Source organism: Anser cygnoides, chromosome 4, assembly GCF_040182565.1.
Source record: "Anser cygnoides isolate HZ-2024a breed goose chromosome 4, Taihu_goose_T2T_genome, whole genome shotgun sequence".
NCBI lineage: Eukaryota > Metazoa > Chordata > Aves > Anseriformes > Anatidae > Anser > Anser cygnoides.
Window position 1 is genome coordinate 80,715,921 of NC_089876.1, and position 20,522 is coordinate 80,736,442.

The 20,522-nt window shown below is 43.0% G+C and overlaps 1 protein-coding gene across 9 annotated transcripts in view; it reads left to right on the plus strand.

Moving 5' to 3' along the window:
• The window catches only part of WDFY3 (WD repeat and FYVE domain containing 3), a 171,424-nt gene that overhangs the window by 33,407 nt on the left and 117,495 nt on the right, over nucleotides 1-20,522 (plus strand). For 8 of the 9 annotated variants that reach the window (XM_066996496.1, XM_066996493.1, XM_066996495.1 and 5 more), the window contains exons 2-3: nucleotides 4,276-4,370; nucleotides 17,531-17,741. In XM_066996496.1, coding sequence (XP_066852597.1) covers nucleotides 17,562-17,741 — 180 coding nt within the window. In that variant the 5' untranslated portion in view covers nucleotides 4,276-4,370; nucleotides 17,531-17,561. The remainder of the gene's footprint in view (nucleotides 1-4,275; nucleotides 4,371-17,530; nucleotides 17,742-20,522) is intronic. The other variant, XM_066996501.1, reaches the window with a different exon arrangement.

Sequence of the window (20,522 nt, forward strand, 5' to 3'; positions counted from 1 at the left end):
GACAGTTGAAAATGTGTTAACCCTTTGAACTTAAAGGAAGCAATTCAGTGTAGCAGGGAGCTCTGTGTAAGGCTGGTGTGGGAGTGGAGGTGTTTTTAGTGGCTCAAGCTTTTTTTCTGAATGGAACTTCATGTCTCGAAAACAATGGACAGGCTTGCTGCCAGGGTTCAGCGGTGGGTCATGAAAATGAAGTGGCTGAGAGTCAGGACGTAGTTATGGGGCTTCTCGGTTGTGTTGGTGTCTGCTGACTCGCACACTGCGTATGTGTACGTAAGTGCAGATGTGTTCTGGTGGATGAGGCATCATTAAGGTATTTGTTTTGCACAGCAGGTGGAGACGTGGTGGCACTCGGCAATACCTGTTGCTCGTCACTTAGTTTTTCATGATGTAATAGCTATTTATACAATTCTGAAATAGTTATGAGAAGGCACCTAGTGCCAAATGGCTGCCTTGGTTCTTTGCTATGCTCCTCTGCCCTTTTGGGTTTCAGCAGCCTCTGGGACACCTGGGGTCTGCAGCTGAGCAGGCTGCCGGCTGGAAAGCGAGGTGCCGCCTGTCTGCTCACCGCCTGCCCAGCAGGACACAGCCTGCAGCAGCCTGAGCTCACCTTCCTGTCCTGCGCCCCAGCTGCCAGGAGCGTGCGTGGGATGGTCGGTGGGGAGAGCAACTGTGCTGCCCCTGGTGTGCCCACCGGGCGGTCAGAGGAGGCGTGCGCCACATGTGGGGTCAGGAGGGTGAGCACAGGCCTCTTGGCTGAGCGTCCTAACTGTCTGGTAAGACAGGTCAGCTTGGGTCTCGCTTGTTTGGAGAACACACATCCTTCAAAAACAAAGAGGATAGGTTTTCTTTTCTGCACTTGATGTGCCATTAGATTTCCCAGAGGTGTTCATCCTTTGCAGAGGTGGTTTCATCAAGTGGGAAGTAACCAAGTTCGGCCATGCTGTTGAGACTGGAAAGAAATGGTTCTAATTTCTCAGAGTTTGCAGCATGGTTCCTGTCCAAGCGTAGTACAGTCGGAGGACCCGTTCGGACTCCGCTCTCCATGTTGTGGGAAGCTTCTGAGCCTGCCGCATCATTTCGGTGGGGAAGCGAGGAGCCTGATGTGGCTTGAACTCTGCTAGGCACTTGCAGAGCATCACTGTTTGTGACTAGGAGGCTGAAAAACGAGCTCTTCAGTTACTTGGCTTAGTTACCTTTCATCTGCTGATGTCACCATTCTGGCATACTCAAGGTTGAAAAGTTTCTGAGCCGCCTTGCTCCTCTTCTTTTGCTGTTGTTGTAAAATACATGGGGTGTACCGTTGGCTTTGAACACGTTTTTGGTAATTCTGTTGATGACAACAGAGAGAATTTGAGCTTGGCCAGTGCTCAAAATGAATTGATGTAATTAAAGGAGGAGTGGTTTACTTTTGGCACTGAGGAAGGCATTTAGCTCTTGTAAACAACGTTTACACAGCCTCTCCTGCCCCATTCTAATGAGTTTTGGGACTGCCGGTCAGAGCAGTTTCATTTTGTGAAGAACTGTTTCTCAAGCCATTCTGGCCCTGATGAACTTATACTATGGAAGCAGGGTGAGTGTAGGGGAGTCAAGATTTAAAGAGAGAAAATATTCCACGTGTACGAGGGAAATATTCATAAACTGGGCAGCTTGGTTCTCACAGACCCAGTTGGAAGACTGGTTCCCTAAGTGCTCTCACAAGATTTCTTCTTATTTCTGTTACACCAAGTAAGTAATGCATATGGAAGTGGGGTAGAAGCTGTCTCCGTGCGTTCACTTCCTAACAGTGTTTGTTTTTTTTTTAAAAAATAAACATAAGCTGGAGGAATTGCTGATACTGCCCTTTGATTTCTGCTCAAGTAAGCTTGTGGTTTTTGAGTACAAGTAGTATAAATGGTCATTTGAGATTTGCCAATATAGAAGTGTTAATTAAAGCTGGCCTAATTGTAGTCTGGTCTGACTTGGAGCCAATAGAGGAGATTTGCTTTGTCTGTATTTCAAAATCCGTGGTTTTGAACCTAAGAGGTTATTTGTGATATACTAAAGTTCTTGCGAGTGAAATGCAGTTGAAGGTGTAATAGAAACTGCAGCGAAGTATCTGTGCTGAGATTTATTGCTGACCCAGTCCCAGTAACTGTTCCTGTGACAAAAGGGCCAATTGTTTATACTGCTAGTTTAAATACTTACATGCTTCTATGCAGGTAAAAATAAAATTGCTCGCCTTATTTCTTGCATGCCAGAGTTCTGCAGTCCCATTTCTAGGTTCGCACTTGATGCGCACGCACTGTTTGGTGCAGGCTGTTGAGTTGATGTTTCTCCTACAGACAGTTGCAAGATGGTGACATATAGGTGAGCGGTGGCATGACAGGTAGAAGGAAAAGAGGGAGGCCTTCCCTCTTTTAACAAGGCCAGGATACTGTTGGGTGGTTCTGTGGATGTCCAAGTCTCCCTGGGCCTGGTGTGAGCCTGGCCTTTGGCACTGGCGAAGAAGCATCCGAGAGAACTGCGTGGACCGGGGGCATGGATGCAGTAATGCACATGAGGCCAGGTTCTGCAGTATCTGCTGGCCTTAGTTTATCAGCAGAGCATGTAGAAGCCGCAGACGTGACAGCTGGGTTGAAAGGATGGCATCCACTTCTCATCTTCACACCCTGCTTTCTGGGAGGCTTGAGCATTGCAGAGGCTGGTTGTTTGGAAAGCCACAGGGTACTTGCTTTGAGCTGAACTGTGTTGGAGAAATGTGGATAGTATTTCATGTAGTTCATAGTCCATAACAGAAAAAGGTTATGTCAAACAGCAGCTGTTTTGCTGGAGCTGACCTCCTGAAATGGTAACTGTAAGTGGCTGCCCTGTGGCTGTGAACAGGAGGCGCAGACGATCTGAAGCTGTGAGGATGCTGTTGAGCGTGCTTGTTGGGTGAGCGCATGCAGTGCCTGAAATGCATCCCACTGGGAATTAAACTCATAAGCTTGGTTCCTGTTTGGTGGGTGGATGCCACTATCTTTTTCTAACCTGTTCTTCCATTTTCCTAGATTAAAGTACAAGTGCCCTTTTGAAAGCTAGGCTTTACTCAGCAAGCAAGGGCTTCAAGTCTTACCTGGAAACAAACACAGTTCAAAAACTCCCAAGAGTCCCAAGTGGTGCTCCCTTCCCATCCTAGGAGTAGCAGGGGTTTTATGGGCATGGAGGATTAAGTTAGAAGAGAACTGACTGGTTTGGCTGTTGATGCTGAACTCTTGGGCCTGCTGGCAAGTTAATTTAGTTTGTGGATGCATACAAGTGTTGTAACAAAACATGTAGTTATTAAGCATTACAAGATTTCTCCAAGCAAGGAGTCACATTAATGCCACCTCTCTTGCAAAGTCTTTCTAAGGTACAGTGATAGTGTGCTTGCTTCTTCTGACTTCTGTTTTTTCCCCTATAATCTTCCCTGTTATTTTTATTATACAAAATAAAATTCACAACATAGATTTTTTTAAAACTATTATTATTATTTTCAAGTTTTCCTCGTTGATTTAGGATATGTCTGTATTGTATATTGTATCATAATGTAGAAACACCTGTGCTACTGATGCCAAACATGGCAGATTAGGAATCACAGGTGAAATAAGTCTGCTATCACATAGCTAGTTAACCAAGGCACAGTATATCACCAAGGTACCTAGCTATTTGCCAGGTGCAACAGCAAATAAAGCTATATTTGCTGCCTCTATCAACTGACTTGGGCTAGCTGGAGCATCTCAATGTGATTGCTTGCTGAAACCACACAGGAAGGAGTTGAGACTCTGCCCGTTGCTGGTTTGTGTGCATCCACTTGTAAAACCCAAGATGACCTAATAAGCATTTTATAACTCTGCAAAATGAGGCAGAAAAACTAGGAAAGACAAGGGAAAGTCAGTCGAGTTCAGTAGTGTCACATATGCTCAGTTTAGTTCCTGTTCCCTTCCTATAATGATGAGGAATCGCCTAGTTGCTCAGAAGGGTGCTCTTGCTGATCAGTGGCTGTTGCGTTACTTACTGGCCTTGTAATTGACAGGAACTCTTTCAGCGGTTTGTGTGCTTTGAATGTCTCAGATGAAACTGGGATGATAATGCTTGTGTCAGTTTCTCGTTTGCTATAGTTCATTTTCCAGGAGTTACTTAAACATTTCTCAGCTTTGTGAAACTGCAGTTGTTCGAGGAGCAACGAATCTTTGATTTCAAAATGGCAGAGCTCTGAGAGCTCTGATTTCTTTGGTATATTTGTATTCTAACCTGTTTTCATCTTACTTTCTCTAGTGAACAAAGAGCTTTGGTGTTGAAGAGAAACCTCAGAAAGGAATGGGCGCTGTTCTCCTGAAGCTGTTTGCCCTGATCCCGGAAATGCTGTAGAGGTTAGTGATGGCAGTGCTTAAGTGTTTCCATGAAAATTGGCTTTAGATTTGTAATTGTCACACTCTTCAACATGTTCTGTATGAACCAATTTATTTTGCCTGTCATAGAAACAGAGTTAATATAGGCATAGTTTGAATGCTGACGGTTTAAAGTTGCTCTACTCAATCAAAATTAAGGTTTTTGTTGATTTGTGTAGAAGTCTTTGCATGTGTTTGGCTGACGTGAGTCACTTGATGTTTGTTTGTTGTAGCACGGTAAGTCAGGCACTGTCTGAAACCTAGGTATATTTAGCTGAGTGAGTTAGATGGCCTCATTTTCCCATGTCCTTTTTCATTTATGGTACTTTGCTGTCCTTTAATAGTTACAGCAAGCACTGAAACCTCCTATTGAATAGAGGTGGTCGTTAACTTAAAAATGATGCATTTTAATTTGAGGATTCTGGAAATCACAGAGATGCACACATGGAAGTCAAGGAATTTTCTTCTTGTGTCAGAGCAGGAGGCAGGTACCATGCAGCGGGCAGCTTCTCCTGCCTGTTTGCCAGGGCTGCCTCCCTCCATTTGTGCTGTGCAATACAGCTCTGGCAGTTTGTTTCGACTCCTGAAGCTGTGGGCACGCCGCTGCTGCAGCCTTGCTTCTCCTTTTGCGTTTCTGCATGCAAGGTCCAGAACCCGGACTGCTGCCCAGCGGCTATGGGAGGGTCAGGAAGGATGGAACCAGAGGAGAGAAGCACTGCGTGGGGTGGTCATGGTACGTGTGTTTCTTTGTTTTGCTGAGGATGTGTGTGTGAGGGGAAAAAATGATTTAAGCATCCTTTTTGCTAGGTTGCTGTCGAAGTTGTCAGGGCTTCCCTCAGCATCTTATGCCTTTTTGTCCATAGGACGTTGACCTAACGTTTGTTGATTGGCAGTAGTTCACTTTGTCACAGAACAAAAACGTAACACCAGGGAGGAATGATTGTATTGTTACAGAGCTTTCATAGAATAAGATAGAAAACGCGGAGGTTGCTATTTGGGATGGAGACGGAGAAGTCTGGCATGCTGCTTTGTCCTAACCTGCCAGTGATGGAAAGGGACGTTTGCGTGCCATGCTTCTGCATACGCAGCATACGTTGCACAGTTGTCAGTTTTTGCTGAAAGATGGGTTTACTGATTGCCTTTGAGGTAAGCAGCAATATTTCATTGTGTCAATAATTTTTGCTACTGATGGATTAATGCCTGAAAGACCATTTGATGCGTTCCTGTCTATTGGTGCTGCCATAATCTTTTATGGATGTGAAGTGCAGCGAGGGGATTATTATCTCTATTGAAGTTAATCCCATGGAGATGATGCTCTCTGGTTCTGTAATCCCTGCTGCTGGTCTGTTTGTCATTTTGGAATATGTCTCTCTCTCTCTCTGGTATCCTTGCAAAAGTTTTCCTAGCAAAACTGCAAATTAAGTTAGATAGACTGCAGACACCTTGTGCACCAGAGGGACAATTGGAAGAGTGAGGATGCTGTGCATGATCTGTGCCACATCTTGTGTCCCCGGTAGAAGGTATGGGAGGAGCTACTATTGATAAGCAATAGTCTGTGCAGGGTGAGCTTTCGGCAGTCCCTGGGTAAGTCTTTATGTCCAGTTAGTTAAAACGATCTGGAAGCACAGTGAACCTGGCTTGAGAGTTTTTGTGGTTTCATTATAACACAAAAATCTGCCTGGGAGAAATCGCTAAGGCATGTTGCTGTAGGTGCAGCAATAACTATTCCAAGTGCTATGAGGCCAAACTCTGATGTGTGGCAATTTTTCCACGTGAAATAACAACAAAACATGGTATAACATCTCACTATATTGCAGTTTTAGATTGAGAGTTTGTTAGAAATCATGTTCGTTCTGTGGCATTGCTAAGAGGTCACCTGAAGGAGAAGGCAAAAGAAAAAGGAAAAAAAAGCCATCGACTCTACTACTTGTGTGACAGGTGACAGAAGTGCCAGCAAGGGACTGCAGCTCTCTGCTTTGTGCCATAGCCCTCTTCTCCTGATCCATAATAGTCCAAGTACCTCCTGTGGCACAGATGGATATCCAGTGACTGAAAGAGTGTCCGACGGAGGCCGGCGGCCGCAGCCCGTCCCTGCAGCGCGGCTCGCGCGGCGGCGGGGCCCTGCGCTTGCCGGCCGGTGTCACCGAGCCGGGCGCTGTCGCGGCAGGCGCTGGCGGGGGGAGCGCGCTCGGGCGGCTGGCAGCACGGGGGACTCGCGGGGGGCCGCAGCAGAGCAGCCTGTCCCCTGCACCCTGTGCCTTCGGAGGGGAGGATCCCAAAGCTGAGATGCTTGCGCGCAGCGTGAAGAAGTCCGGGTAGGGTAAGACTGAACAAATACAAGCTACTGGCGTTTCTTGGCACTGACACCCCCCCACACACACCCCATCCCCAGCTAACATGTAATTACACGAAGTGCTGCTGGTAAGCTTTATCTCTTGTTGCCAGTCTCTTCTGGAGTTGTTCGTACCCGTGTAAAGAGAAATTGAAATGAACTACAAGCTGAGATCCAGTCCAAGTACAGTGATGCATATTTAACTAGCTGTGCATAATTTTTAGCTGTTTAGGCTGTTGACTGTCCAGAAGTAAGTGAAAAACAGTTAAATTAGACCTAGTGTTCTATCTCAGAAAGAAAATACTGTCTTTTAGTTGGTCACATGAAGAGTTTTCAAAATGCAGCTAATACAAGCTGCTGTTCTCAAGTGCAGTAGTCCTGCTGTGAGGCATTTGTCCGTCTGCTTGCCGTAGGCTTGCTTTTTTCTTTAAGAGAATCTCACTCTTGGGATTCTTAGCTGTCTTGTTTTATCTTGTGGTGTATTTCTTAAACTTTTCTCAAGAAAACATTTACTTACTGTGAAATGCAACTCCAATTTTGGCACTATTGCTAACCAGGAGAAGAACATGGGGAAAGGAGAGGATAAGAAAAATAGTGTTGAAAGTAGTTATGGTAAATAGTATGTATACCAGCCCATTAGTACTGGCATAAAGAAGTTAGATAAGCAGGGATTTTTTGAGAATATGTTGCTGCTTTCTACCTGTATGAGAGAGACCGACTTTACTGCCCAAGAATATCTATGCCCCCTTCCGCCATTTAGGCAGTCTGCAAATGAATACCAGAAACCAGTTTCAGCAGTGCTAAATACTCGAATGAAGAACTGCGGAGAACCGGAAGAATGCATTTACTTGAGCAATTAGTATTGCTTTACGGGTCTGCAGTTTTAATCTGCTTTGCAGATTATTTAATTACTTGTAGCTGTTTAATCACGTAGGTGGCACTTGGACATGTGGGGGACTGGAGTCTTGTGGCTCCGATGTGGTACCCTAGCTCAGAAGAGCCGTGTCCTGCAGTGTGCACATAGTTTAAGAATCTTCATCGTCATCATATAAATTTCTGTATCATACAGTGATCATCCTTTTAAAGGAAGGACAATGTGATCTTCAGATTACATTTTTTTAAGGAACACGATATCATGGACTGATAAGACTTTGGATCACTTCGTGCTTTATTAGAGTCCAGACCTCCTGGGGAGGTCGTCATGAACAGAAGATGGTATGGCATCTCACATGCCTTTCTATGTGAAAAGCCATCTGCAATTGCATTTTTCTTTTGGTTTGGTTTTGTTTAGGGGTAGGTTATTTTGGTTTGTTTTACTTTTCTGGATTGGCATTTCCATTGTAATTTGCAAAGATAGAGAGATGGGTAATGCTAATATTATCCTAATGTTTATTCAGTGGAGAAAAGCTGATAGATGCAATAAAGCAGGTAGATGGCAATACAAGGTACATACCAGTTCTTCCCTTGTAATTTCTGAGAATTTGCCAGTAATTCTAGACTGTTGGGGAAAAAAAAGAAGAAAAAAAAAGTTGTTAATTTCTGCCAGGGGAGGTTTAGGTTGGATATTAGGAAAAACTTCTTTACTGAAAGGGTTGTTAGGCATTGGAGTGGGCTGCCCAGGGAGGTGGTTGAGTCACCATCCCTGGAGGTCTTTAAAAGATGTTTAGATTTAGAGTTTAGTGATATGGTTTAGTGGAGGACTTGTTAGTGTTAGGTCAGAGGTTGGACTCGGTGATCTTGGAGGTCTCTTCCAACCTAGACGATTCTGTGATTCTGTGATTTCCATCCCAGCGCCGCTCTGTGAGCCTGGCAGCCCTCCTACAGGTTCAACCCGTCAGTCAGGGAGCAGCAGCAGCTCTGGCGAGTTTGTGAGGAGTCCGAGCTGCTTTCTGTGAGGAAAGACTTGCCACCTGTTGTTTGGTCTTTGCTCCTCACTCCGCAAGAGGCTTCAGAAATGGGTCTGACCACGCAGCTTAAGAGAAGCTGTGGTTGTTCACCTTTGTTTAGTTCCTATCACTTCAGAAATAACCAAGTGTTTGCGACCAGGATTTTAATGCTGATTTTGGGAGGGCTGAGGGTTTGTCTCCCCCTCCCTGATGCTCTGCTCTTTCCGATGAACTTTTTCTGACTGTATTGTAGGAGAGAGTTGAATTGTGTTGTGCCAGTAGGACGGCTTTATTGCATCTCTCATCCAGGTTATTAGACACAGGCAGCTTTGTCAAGGCAGGTTTCACAGGCAGCAGGCTTCTACTTGGTGTTGCTTCATGTGCAAATTTCCTAAAGGCAGAAAAAAAATGTTCTTTGGGAATGTAAAATCCTGTTCATGTGGCTAGGGATAGTTGATGCTTTAGGTTGCTCTTGGGGGGACAGAAAACAGAAAAATTCGCCCACTTTGTGTAATAGCCTCCTCTGCTTAAAACATCTGGCGGCCTTTTTAGTGAAATGTATCCGTCCTGTGGTTGTATTCACTTTTGTGATTACTGAACAGGCTGTATGGGGCCACCATGTTTAGAATATGGCCTCATTGCTTGGCTGTAACAGCCTGCCCTTTGTTCGCAGGTCACAGGTTTCCTTCACCATCTCCCTCTGTTGCTTGCCAAGTCAAGTAGGCTAGAATATTCATCCCCATTCCTAATAACGGCTCTTTGTTGATTCTGGTAGAATAACTTTTCAGGGAAGGCTTTGCTACTTCACTCATTGTGGAGCATGGCTTTTGCATTAGCAGTAAACATTTTTAATTTGTGCCTTGGTTGATGTCTGGACGCTAACCAAGCACAGTTTTCTCTTCAAATTCCAGGTTGTTTTGCCTTCGTGGTTTTTTTCATTGCTGCTGTTCTGTTCTCCCACTCTGCCACCCCTTCTCAAGGGCTTCTTAGCAGCATTTCATCTCCTGATCGACACGCCTGAGTCATTGCCATGCGGTTCAGGTTGGCAAAGTAAAATTTCAGTTCTGCTCTATTCCCAACAGGCTGTAACTGGCATTCTGTTTGTCCAGTTAATGCAAATCAGTTTATTCACTGCTTTGGAAAACAAAACAGAAGAAACAAGCGTTCAAAGATGCTCAAGATATTTTACTATGGAATGTGGAGAGAGCTCATTAATTAAAACTTGCCCTCCAAAAATATTGAGGAAACAAATAGTCCATTCAGTGTTAGTTTTATTTTTTTAGCAGTTGTTACTGATCATTATAATATAATGATTATTATAATATTTAGTACACTTTGCCTGACACTGCATAGCTTTGAGTTTATCACCACTGGCTATCTTCTTAATGGGAGCACTAATAGTATGCATTACTAATTTAAGCAGTTTAGTCATTGTTTTATATGCTTTCAGTGTCATGTCCTGATACTGAACGATCTATTCATTCCTCCAGTTCAGATTGTTGTTTTTTTTTTTTTTTTTAACTGAGATGCCGATGTTTCTGAGATGTTTCAATTCCTTGAGCATAGGCTCACAACCAGAATGTTGTTTCAGTAGTTGCTTCAGTAGTTGCTACAGAGGCAGTACAGAGGTTCGTAGCATAATTCAAGATTGTTTTTATTTTGTCTTGCCATCAAGCTGGTGTGGCTGGGGATCAACACTAATTGCTAACACCAATCTGATAAATTCTAGTTTCCAGAAGCTATCTGCATTAATCATCTGCCCGTACAAGACTACTGAAAACATAAGTTTTTACTCTTTTAGCCTGAAACTTTACCTTATTTGGAATGATTTTAATATTAAATGAGTGTTCCAAAAAGGAAGTGGCAGTAGAGAAACATCTCCTATTTTTGTCATTATCTTTTGTGCCTGTGCTCCTGCCAGCTTGCACTTGCTCTGCCTGCCAGGATTTTTGTGTTGTATAGATTTCTGTTGCTTCAGTTACTAAGTTTCTTTCTCAAACAATGTCCTTTGCCCTCCTTGAAGGGCTTGAGGACTTCTGCATAGGGCACTAATTCTGACTTGGTTGGACTAAGCCAGGGTTGGCTTTCCTTCCTGAGACTGTACTGTAACCCAAAGGTCAGAGGAGTGGAAAAAGTGCCACAGGAGTGTCTTTGCACAAGCGTGGGCAAGCAGCTTCATCGAGCCTGGATGTCAGTGGGCCAGCTGAACGTGCTAACACTGGTCTCTCCTGTAAGGATAATACCTGTACAGAGCCCATACTTTGATCTTTATTATAATTGATGACTAGTGTTAATGATTTTTTTTTTCCTTGGAGTAACCATTCCTCATCTCCTAAAGCAGAAAGGCTTCTCTTAGATGTGTGGAGTTTCATTTGGTCCTCGGCCCTGCAGTGGCAATCTTGGTGTTTTTTTAAAAAAATAAAATAAAAAAAAAATCCATAAATGGTTTAAAAACTTTTTTTCCATTTTCTCCTTAGGAAATGCCCTACAGCAAGCAGCTTGTGGCATGGAATTTCAGGCTTCCTTCATGGTTAGCAAATCCTAACTGATCATGGCAATCAAATCTGGTGTTACATGCAGATAAACTACTTAGAGACTTCACTCTGAAATTTACAAATGAAGCTGTGTAGGACCTGGCAGTTACATGAAGATTTCAGGTAGTCTTAGAGCTTGGCTGTATTTCTTGGTCTTGTTTTGTGAAGAGATGAGGGACTGTGTGAATTATTAATTCATTACTGAGAAGAAAAACAGGCGTCCTAATGTTAGAAGCTTGTTGGAGAAGAAGCAGCACTAAGACTTGTGCCTATGCTGGTTACAGATCCGAGAGTAGGAAGTCAGCTGTAAGCGTATCAGCATCCAGCCCGAGCCAGGTTCCTTTTGTTAGGCTCATGTTACAGTTGTGCTCCTGTTAGGGAAGGAAAGCACGCATGCTTACTTGCTCATGCATGCTCTCTTCTTGCTCTGTGTAGGATGGCCTTGCGTGCCCTTCCTCCTTTATGAAACAAGGAGTTTTATTTGTCATCCCCAGATGTCCATCAACATCCCATGTTTTCATTACATCCCTTGCCTCTGCGTGTGCTTCACTCGTCTCTCAGGTTAGGTAATGGTGGTCCAGCCGTCTTGCAGTTCAAACCAAGATGAAGAAGTTTCTGAAGTCACAGTGTTGAAACGGGTAGTGGGTCTGCACTTCAGGTCCTGACGTTCGTGTGCAGAAATAGCAGCAAAGACAACTGAGGCAACCAGAGCTGTGGTGTGGAGTCAGAACCAGACGGTGTTTTCAGCTGCGGTAGCATTTAATGCTTTGCTCAATGAGGATTTATGTTTTGGGGTGGTGAACAAAAGGTTTGTAGCTTGGAAATAGTTTATTAAATTTCTGGAATTCATTTGGTGTTTGTGTTTATTAATTAAGAACAAGAATACACAGTCATAAGGCAGTCTTCGTGGGCATAAGCTTGCACTTGTGTCTCATGGAAGAGGAGGAAAAAAATATGCTTTTTTTCTTCTGCTCTATGCAGAAAAAAAAAAAGAGTACTTGACTTTCTTATTAGAACAAAATGAGGTATAAAAACACAACTAAATTTAATTTTCATTTAAAATAATACTAAAACAAACAAACAAGAAAGCAAAATCCACCAGACTAATAACCATGCATTTTTATTCTTAGTGAGACAGCTTTCCCCCGTCCCTGCAGGCTAGGTCAGAAGTATCACTGTTATTTAATTGTTTTCCTTCTCTTTCAGTGAACATAAAACATTAACCTTCAAGAGGGTACAAACCACAGGAAATCTATTCTTTCAGCATTTGCTATTATGTATCATTATCATTAATAATTTGTGGGAAATGGACCCAGAAAGAGCATTGATAGTCCGTGTTTAGTATCTGCCTTTCTTACTGACCAGTTGTATCAAGTTCTTCATGGTGTCTGTTGAAGTGCTGAGAATTTTTGTGTTCAGCGATGTCAAGGCATAAAGGCTGGCCTGGCTATAAAAATAGCGTTTTTAATGTTGCAAGTAACAAAGGAATTTTATCTTTAAATACTCATCTGAGCTTCCTTCAGGGAACAGAAAACTGCATTGAATTCTCTAGTTCGGTCACTACCCATGAACTGAAATGATCTCTTTCACCTGCAGAAAAAGAACAGTGTTTCCTCAGGTTGGGCTCAGCACCTAATATGCTTTTTTACATAAATGTCAGCTTTCTCATGATAACATAATGTTGCAGGAGGTACATTTTAAAATACTTAAGTACAAAAGGGAAAAAAAAGAAACAACAAATCCTGAAATGATAGTGTGTTCTTGCAAATCCGTGCCTGAACGGTTCCTTAATTAATAATACTTTACAGTATAAAAAAAGTTTTATACTTTATAAAAAACTGGAGCGGGGTTTGAGGGTGTTTTCCTTTTAGGAGGATTTCTCAATAAAATGTAGGTCTTGTAATCACATGAGTAGCTGATTAACAAGAGAGAAGCTTAGTGAAGGAATGAGCATGTTTATTACTGGGCTGGCACTCTGGCTTTGTGCCAAGCCCCGTTTTGCAGGCATCAGGTGAATGCATGCCAGTCCGGGCCGCCTGGGGAGAGTTGATGACCCCCTTATCAGCAACACAGTTTTCTTGTGCATTATTTTCCTTGTGGTGTCCTAACTTGGTTTGGGGGGCGGAGAAGGGGGAAGTAGTTCTGTTCGTTATTTCCCCTCTTACTAGTGTTTTTTTTTTTATGCAAAGAAGATTAATTATTCCAATTCAGTTTCTAGGGAAAGAATGAATGTGTACCCAGCCTATAACACCTCTTCACTGTTTCTTTCAAAGGCCAAAAAAGGTCATTTTTAACAGTGTATGTATTCATCTTCGGAACGTTAATATCGACTGTGCTGGTAGGCAACCTTAAAATGAGGAAAGAAGTAGCAGGTGGAGCGTGGAGGGAAATAATAGGTATGGAAATGACGGATCATAAAGGATTTCTGTGATGGTTGGCACCAAGACTTACCTTCAGCTTCTCCTCCTCAAGGTAGATCATGTGAATTTATGTGGGCCTCCCATTATAATCTATAAAGAAATCAATTGATTTCTGTTACGCTTTCAAGCTACTGATGTAATACCACTATAAAGCTTGGAGAAACGTTTGTGACTGTAACTACAAAGCAGATAATTACCTAGCTGCTTGTTTAAATAACACCCTTTTGGAACTAGATGTGTAGCTGGGACCTATAATAACTACTGTGAAAATAACTCTGCGTCTCATGCAGCTTTTGTCTGTCTACTTTGTTCCTTCACAAATGTTTTGATAGCTCTAATAGTGGTACCCGTACATTATCATACCCTGGCTCATGTTCATGATCCTGCGTATTTGTGTGTACTGGTTTTCTTACAGTGTCAGTCTTCATGCTTTGGAAGTTGTTAATGGCTTATGTAGCCTACTAGTCTACTGCTTGTCCAACAGTTTCTGCTAACAGTAGAAAACACTGAAAAACTATTTTGAATGGTACAAGGTATCTCTTGCATTAACTCAAGTGAAGCGTCTTGAGACCGTCATGGGCTCATCTTGTACGATTCCCATATACATTTAAAAGAGAAAAGTGAGGAACATCGTGGATGGGCTTACATGAGAGCTTCTCAGATGTGTGAGCCCTGCTTTGCTCGTGTGAAAACATGCTGCCATCTCACAGCCAATGGCAGAAAATGAAGGTTCAGGTATTCTCAGGCTGGCTTGTTACTGCACACTTGATTTCTCCTCACAGAAGAGTTTTCTTCTAGCATTGGGAGAAAACAGGTGGGTTACAAGAACAGTACTTTTATTGTTGTGTTTTCTGTGCATATTAGAAATCTACTGATCAGGTTTCTTATTTTGGCCCACAGAGAGCATGATGCTATGTACGTGCGATAGTCTTCTAGCTCGAGTGACAAAAGATCTGTATAGTGGGTTGAACTGTTTCAAACCCTCCTGATTAAACCATCTGCCCATCAATGTGATGCTGGGTGATGAAGCCTCCGCTTTTTTGGTTTGCTCTTTCAAAATTAGCTTCAACTTATTACCCATGGTTAAGGAAGTCAAAGACTTGACAGCCAGACTGTCAAACTCAATGGCTCTCTGCAAGGAGAGCATCTGCTTGGGGAACTCCTTGGGGCCGTGTAGTGAAGAGTATGGCTGTACAGCACCGGGCTTGCTGGAAGATGCCATCAGGATGGAGAGGGGATGCTGTAGAGAGCTGCTGCTCCTGAGAACGAACTCCTGTCCTCCTCCTGTTTGTGCCTGTTACATCCAGGGTGTCCGGTTTTGGGGACAGAACCTGATGGGGAGAAGGATGTGAGCTGGTCTCTGAGGGACGCAACGCGAGCAGGCAGAAGGGTTCAAAGATTACAGGATTAGCCGCTCCACCAGGTTCCTTCGACTAGACAGCCTAATGATTAAGGCACCACCAATTTCAGTGTAAGGTATCCATTGACTGAAGAATTTAGGAAAAGTTTTGGTTTCCTCATTTTTAATTGCATGAATCTTCCTGACCTGAAGCCTGTTAATTGTAGTATTTCTTAGGGATAATACAGTACAAGACGACAGCCAGCTCCATCTCATTTCTCTTGAAATGGGAAAAGTCAATGCACATTTCCAGCATGGGCTGATGGTTGGTGGCTTGAATATTAGAGAAGTTTAACTTTTTTTTTAGTGTTTCCTAAGCTGTATTTTGTTTTATAGTAAGATGTTTGTCGTCAGTTCTTGATTTGTTTATTTTATCACAGAATCGTCTAGGTTGGAAGAGACCTCCAAGATCACCTAGTCCAACCTCTGACCTAACGCTAACAAGACCTCCACTAAACCATATCACTAAGGGCTACATCTAAATGTCTTTTAAAGACCTCCAGGGATGGTGACTCAACCACTTCCCTGGGCAGCCCATTCCAGTGCCTAACAACCCTTTCAGTAAAGAAGTTCTTCCTAACATCCAACCTAAACCTCCCCTGGCACAACTTTAGCCCATTCCCCCTCGTCCTGTCACCAGGCACGTGGGAGAACAGACCAACCCCCACCTCGCTACAGCCTCCTTTAAGGTACCTGTAGAGAGCGATGAGGTCTCCCCTGAGCCTCCTCTTCTCCAGGCTGAACAAGCCCAGCTCCCTCAGCCGCTCCTCGTAAGACTTGTTCTCCAGACCCCTCACCAGCTTCGTTGCCCTTCTCTGGACTCTCTCGAGCACCTCCATGTCCTTCCTGTAGTGAGGGGCCCAAAACTGAACACAGTGCTCGAGGTGCGGCCTCACCAGAGCCGAGTACAGGGGGACAATCACCTCCCTAGACCTGCTGGCCACACTGCTTCTTATGCAAGCCAGGATGCTGTTGGCCTTCCTGGCCACCTGAGCACACTGCTGGCTCATGTTCAGCCGACTATCAACCAGTACTCCCAGGTCCTTCTCTGCCAGGCAGCTTTTGAGCCACTCATCTCCCAGCCTGTAGCGCTGCTTGGGGTTGTTGTGCCCCAGGTGCAGGACCCGGCACTTGGCCTTGTTGAACTTCATGCAGTTGGCCTCAGCCCATCGGTCCAGCCTATCCAGATCCTCCTGCAGAGCCTTCCTTCCCTCGAGCAGAGGGGAATGTTTTTTATGTTTTTCCTTTGAGTAAAACGCTGTTTTATGAACACATTGCAGAAGGGTATTTCATCTGGGTTTAGAGAAATAATTTATTTCTTTTTGTTAATACTTCTTATCAGTGATTAATTATCTTGAGTATTAAAAGCGCTATCTTTGTTTGTAATTGGTATTTTTTCCTGGCTTTTTTTCCAACTGCTCTCTCTTCTTATGACTTGATCTCTGAGTTTAATAGTTCTTTAGTAATTGGTCTTTTCCCTCCACTACTCTAATCACAGTACCTCTGCTGTCATCACTTCTCCTTTTCATAATTGACCCTTCAAAGTAAACTCTCTTTTCGATAATTTCAGTAGATCAAGTTCTTGACATTTCTCACCGTACTGCATTTTCTACCCTTGAATAATTTTTATGGCTCTTATTGACCTTCTGCAGTTTTCAATGGTCTTTAAGGGTCGAGAGGTAGACGCTGTAATTCCCTTGAGCCTTTCATTGTTGGTCTCTATAATTTAATGTATGGACATGAAACTTTCTTCCTATTCTCCTTTACTCCTTCCCTTACTCGGATTTAAGTGTGGCAATAGGCCCTTTTGCTGCAGTGCCCAGTGGGATACGTACAAGTCTGTCCATTTACCTGCTCTGAACCTCTCAATTCTTTTCTGAGTTCCTTGTTTGCAGTCTTCAGTCTCACATTCAGAAGACTCAGTCCGTGTTGTTTTGAAGAATGGTACAGGGTTACATAGAGATGCTACATTATATCAGTGTGATGTTTTGAAACAAGCTGCTCGTGCTCCAGGAGCGAGAAGACAGGAGTTCTCCTGCAGACCAGACAGCTGAGCTGTGAGATCAACGATAGCTCCGTAGGACAGCTGTGTCTATTTACTGTGCAGAAGCTGGGGCAGAAAATGAAGCATGTGTTTGTATTGATACAACTGATATCCAAGAGTGTTGGAATGTCTTGTTCTATTACATTTATAAGTATAGAAATGAGACTAATTTTTAGAGTTATTTTGAGTACTTTGCAATATCTAGATAATGTTTCCATAAATGTTGTGGAATGAGCATCAAAGAATCACAGAAGTGATTCTAATAAACTGTACCAAAGCATTTTGCCATGTTTTAAGAGCAATCAATTGTGCTTTGCGCTGAAGAGTCTTGGACATTTTCCTGTTGGAATTTGTCAGCTTGAAATCTTCTAGGCACACACTAATTGATTCCTAGCATACAGAATTATCTAACAGTGTTACCTTCAGCATGGTACTTTGTACTGAGGGGATGCTATTTGCTTAAAGGCTTTGATGGAGCTATGTCTGAATCTGCTGTGCTAAGCGAGTTTATTTTCCTTTCCGAACAGGATACAAGGGAGTTTCCACAAGTCAGTCAAAATGAATATGGTGAAGAGGATCATGGGCCGGCCTCGGCAGGAGGAGTGTAGCCCCCAGGATAACGCGCTGGGGTTAATGCATCTGCGCCGCCTCTTCACAGAGCTTTGTCATCCTCCACGGCATATGACCCAGAAAGAACAGGAGGAAAAACTGTACATGATGTTGCCAGTGTTCAACAGGGTAAGCTAGAGAACCTGTGAGAGGTGTTTGCTTTATTGGAACTGACTGCTCTTATTTTGTATTCCCAAGACCTTCAGTTCTAGCATAGTAGAAGTTGCTGTTGGCATCCTGTAACTTGGTTCACCTTTTCTTCATGTAGTGTTGTGCAAGTGGATGAACCCATCAAAGGATATTTCCTTCTATTTTCACTTTTCTGAGATGAAATCCACAGTAGGATGTGGACTGTCAGAGCGCTTTTCTGCAGAGCTTGCAGTTTTGATAGTCATTTTTTGGCTGTGGAGATCAGAGTACCCCATGAGACCTTTTTCAGGCTGAAGTTGTCTGCTGCTGCAGTCTTTTCTCCTCTTTTAGCTGTGATTTCCATACTGAAGTTACTTGTAGCAAGTTTATACCCGTTTGTTTGTGTGCCAACACTGTCCTTGACTCTAAATAACTCTTTCCCCTTCTTGACATTTATTGCACTGATACATATTTAGAGATAACAAACATAATATCTTAATAATAATAATAATCTCATAATGTCAGACTTGGTTTTGCAAGTCTATGCAAGCTGAACAATTTTTATTTCCTCTCGTGACAAATTCTCTATTCTGATTGTCCTTGTAGCCTTTTCCCTACATGTGGAGTCTGATTTGCTCTACTTGAGCAAGGGGGATTTTCAGGGGAGAAGTAATAGCTGCATGAACATTGACATTCATTTTTCACTACCCCCTAGTGCTCAGGCACTGACAAGTTGTTTGGAGGCAGGGCTGTGGCCACTGGCACTGGCATTAATAGGAGCTAAATCTTCTTGACACATTATATCACTCAGTTGCTCTGCCACTTCAGTGAACATAACTTCAGTGGTGGTTTTAGGCTCTTGAAAGAGCAGTAAATATATGAATGTAGATTTCTTTTTTTCCTGCTGTGACCTGAACGCTTGCTTCTCAAGCTCCTCTTGTATGATGGCGTTGTGGTTGTATATGCTACTGTGGAGAACTGGGATCATGGATAAAGGCAAAAACTTGTCTGGGAAACCAATTCAGCTTTCTTTTCCAAGGTTTATGTTCTGTTGAACGTATGGCTTTTGGTGGTGTAGCACATTGAACCGCTTACAAGTTGTGTAGAAACAGCAATTCTAGTTAAGGCATAGTACTAATAGGATTTTCAGACTACTAGGCAGCATGATACAGTGAATAAATCCCCTAAATGTCATTCTGTTGCCCTAAGGTCTTATTCCTGGTTCTGCTGGTAACCTGTTGTGCATGTCAGGGAGAAAGAAGTAAGCTTGATTTGCCTGCTTTCTTCTTAATTTATCTGCGTGGATCATATGCCCTTTAGTCATGGACTTTTTTACTTCGTGTGTGTGGTGTTTTTTTGTTTGTTTTGTTTTTTTTTTGTTTTTGTTTTTACAAATTAGCACGGTGGAGTTAAGGCTCTTGGCTTGAGAACATGAATGCTACTTGGATGCTGTTATACTGGGAATTCTCCATCTGGTGGTTACAGGTGGCTGATAATTCTGAAAAGGAGCATACCCACTGTACGCGCTGCAGTGCTCTGTGGTAATCTTCGGGTGCAGGTGGTGTTCTTTCCTTGCCCTGGTAGCAATTAGTTGAAGTTTCTGTAGCGCTTTAGTTGTGGAAATTGCAATGGGTGATAGAGCTGGGTTTGTGGGAAAATAGTGCAGCAAGCCAGCACAAATAGTGCAGAGCAATCTTTCCTTAGACGTTGATTAGACTTGAGATGAAAACAAGTTAAGTTTTTAATTTGTTCTGTATTACTACACTTTTTTTCTACCCTTAATACCAGTTTCTGGGTTTGTTGAAATTCTTTGTCCCTCTTCTTGACCCTGTTGAATCTTAATTACAGTTGTCTTATGTCTTTGTACTGTTTGTTCTTGCTCACTGTTGGTCATTCAGCTTTGTTATCAAGCATTCTGGAGAAAAAAGAAATCATTACCTGCAAGTCTTATTTCTACTCAAAATCAGCTCTTGCCTAACTAGTCTCAGATACCATTTAGATTTCTTTGATGGCTTCTGCTGTTCTGATCTGTAGGAGGACATTCTGGTTAATCTTTTCCCCCAGGTCCCATTTTACCCCTGTTTTTTCATAGTTTTTCCTTCCCCAAATTACCTGTGCATGTCCTCCACTGTTTACATCACCAAATTTTGTTGATGGGCTCTTAGTTCTCTAAATCCTAGACAGCCTGTTGTTCCCTTCTTGCCTCAGGTGAACTTCATGCTGAAGATATGTGTTCCTCTGTAGGAATATGTTGCTTTTGGATCCTAGCTTTAACTTAAACACCATCCTCAAACTCTCACGATTTTTAATCTCTGACCTTCTAGGAGCTGTCCTTCTTGGCACAAATATAAGCTCCTCAGACATTGTCACTTCATTTTCCAACTAACGTAAATTCTGAATCTTAGTTTGGCATGATGGTGGAAGCTCGTATATTTGTGCTCAATCACTCCCTTACTCTACATTCACTGGTAACCATTTTCAGTTGTGAACAGTTAGTGTTGCACAAACAAAAATGATTTCTCTTGGTCAGTCAAATTTCATCTGTCCCTATTACTTGGGTGTTTTTTCCTTGCCTTTCGTACAAATGCTTAGTTGTCTTGTGTTCAAGAGGTTGAGGAATTGCAATGTCATTGTGTATTTTGACTTCCAGCTTCCAGGTTTCCTGTTTTAAGTTCCTAGTTAATGCTATCTTCTTCTTTTGAGACTTACACATCAGATCTGTGGTGGCTTTCTTGGCTTATATAGCCTCGTGTTTTCTGGAGTATCAGCTGTCTGTGGTAT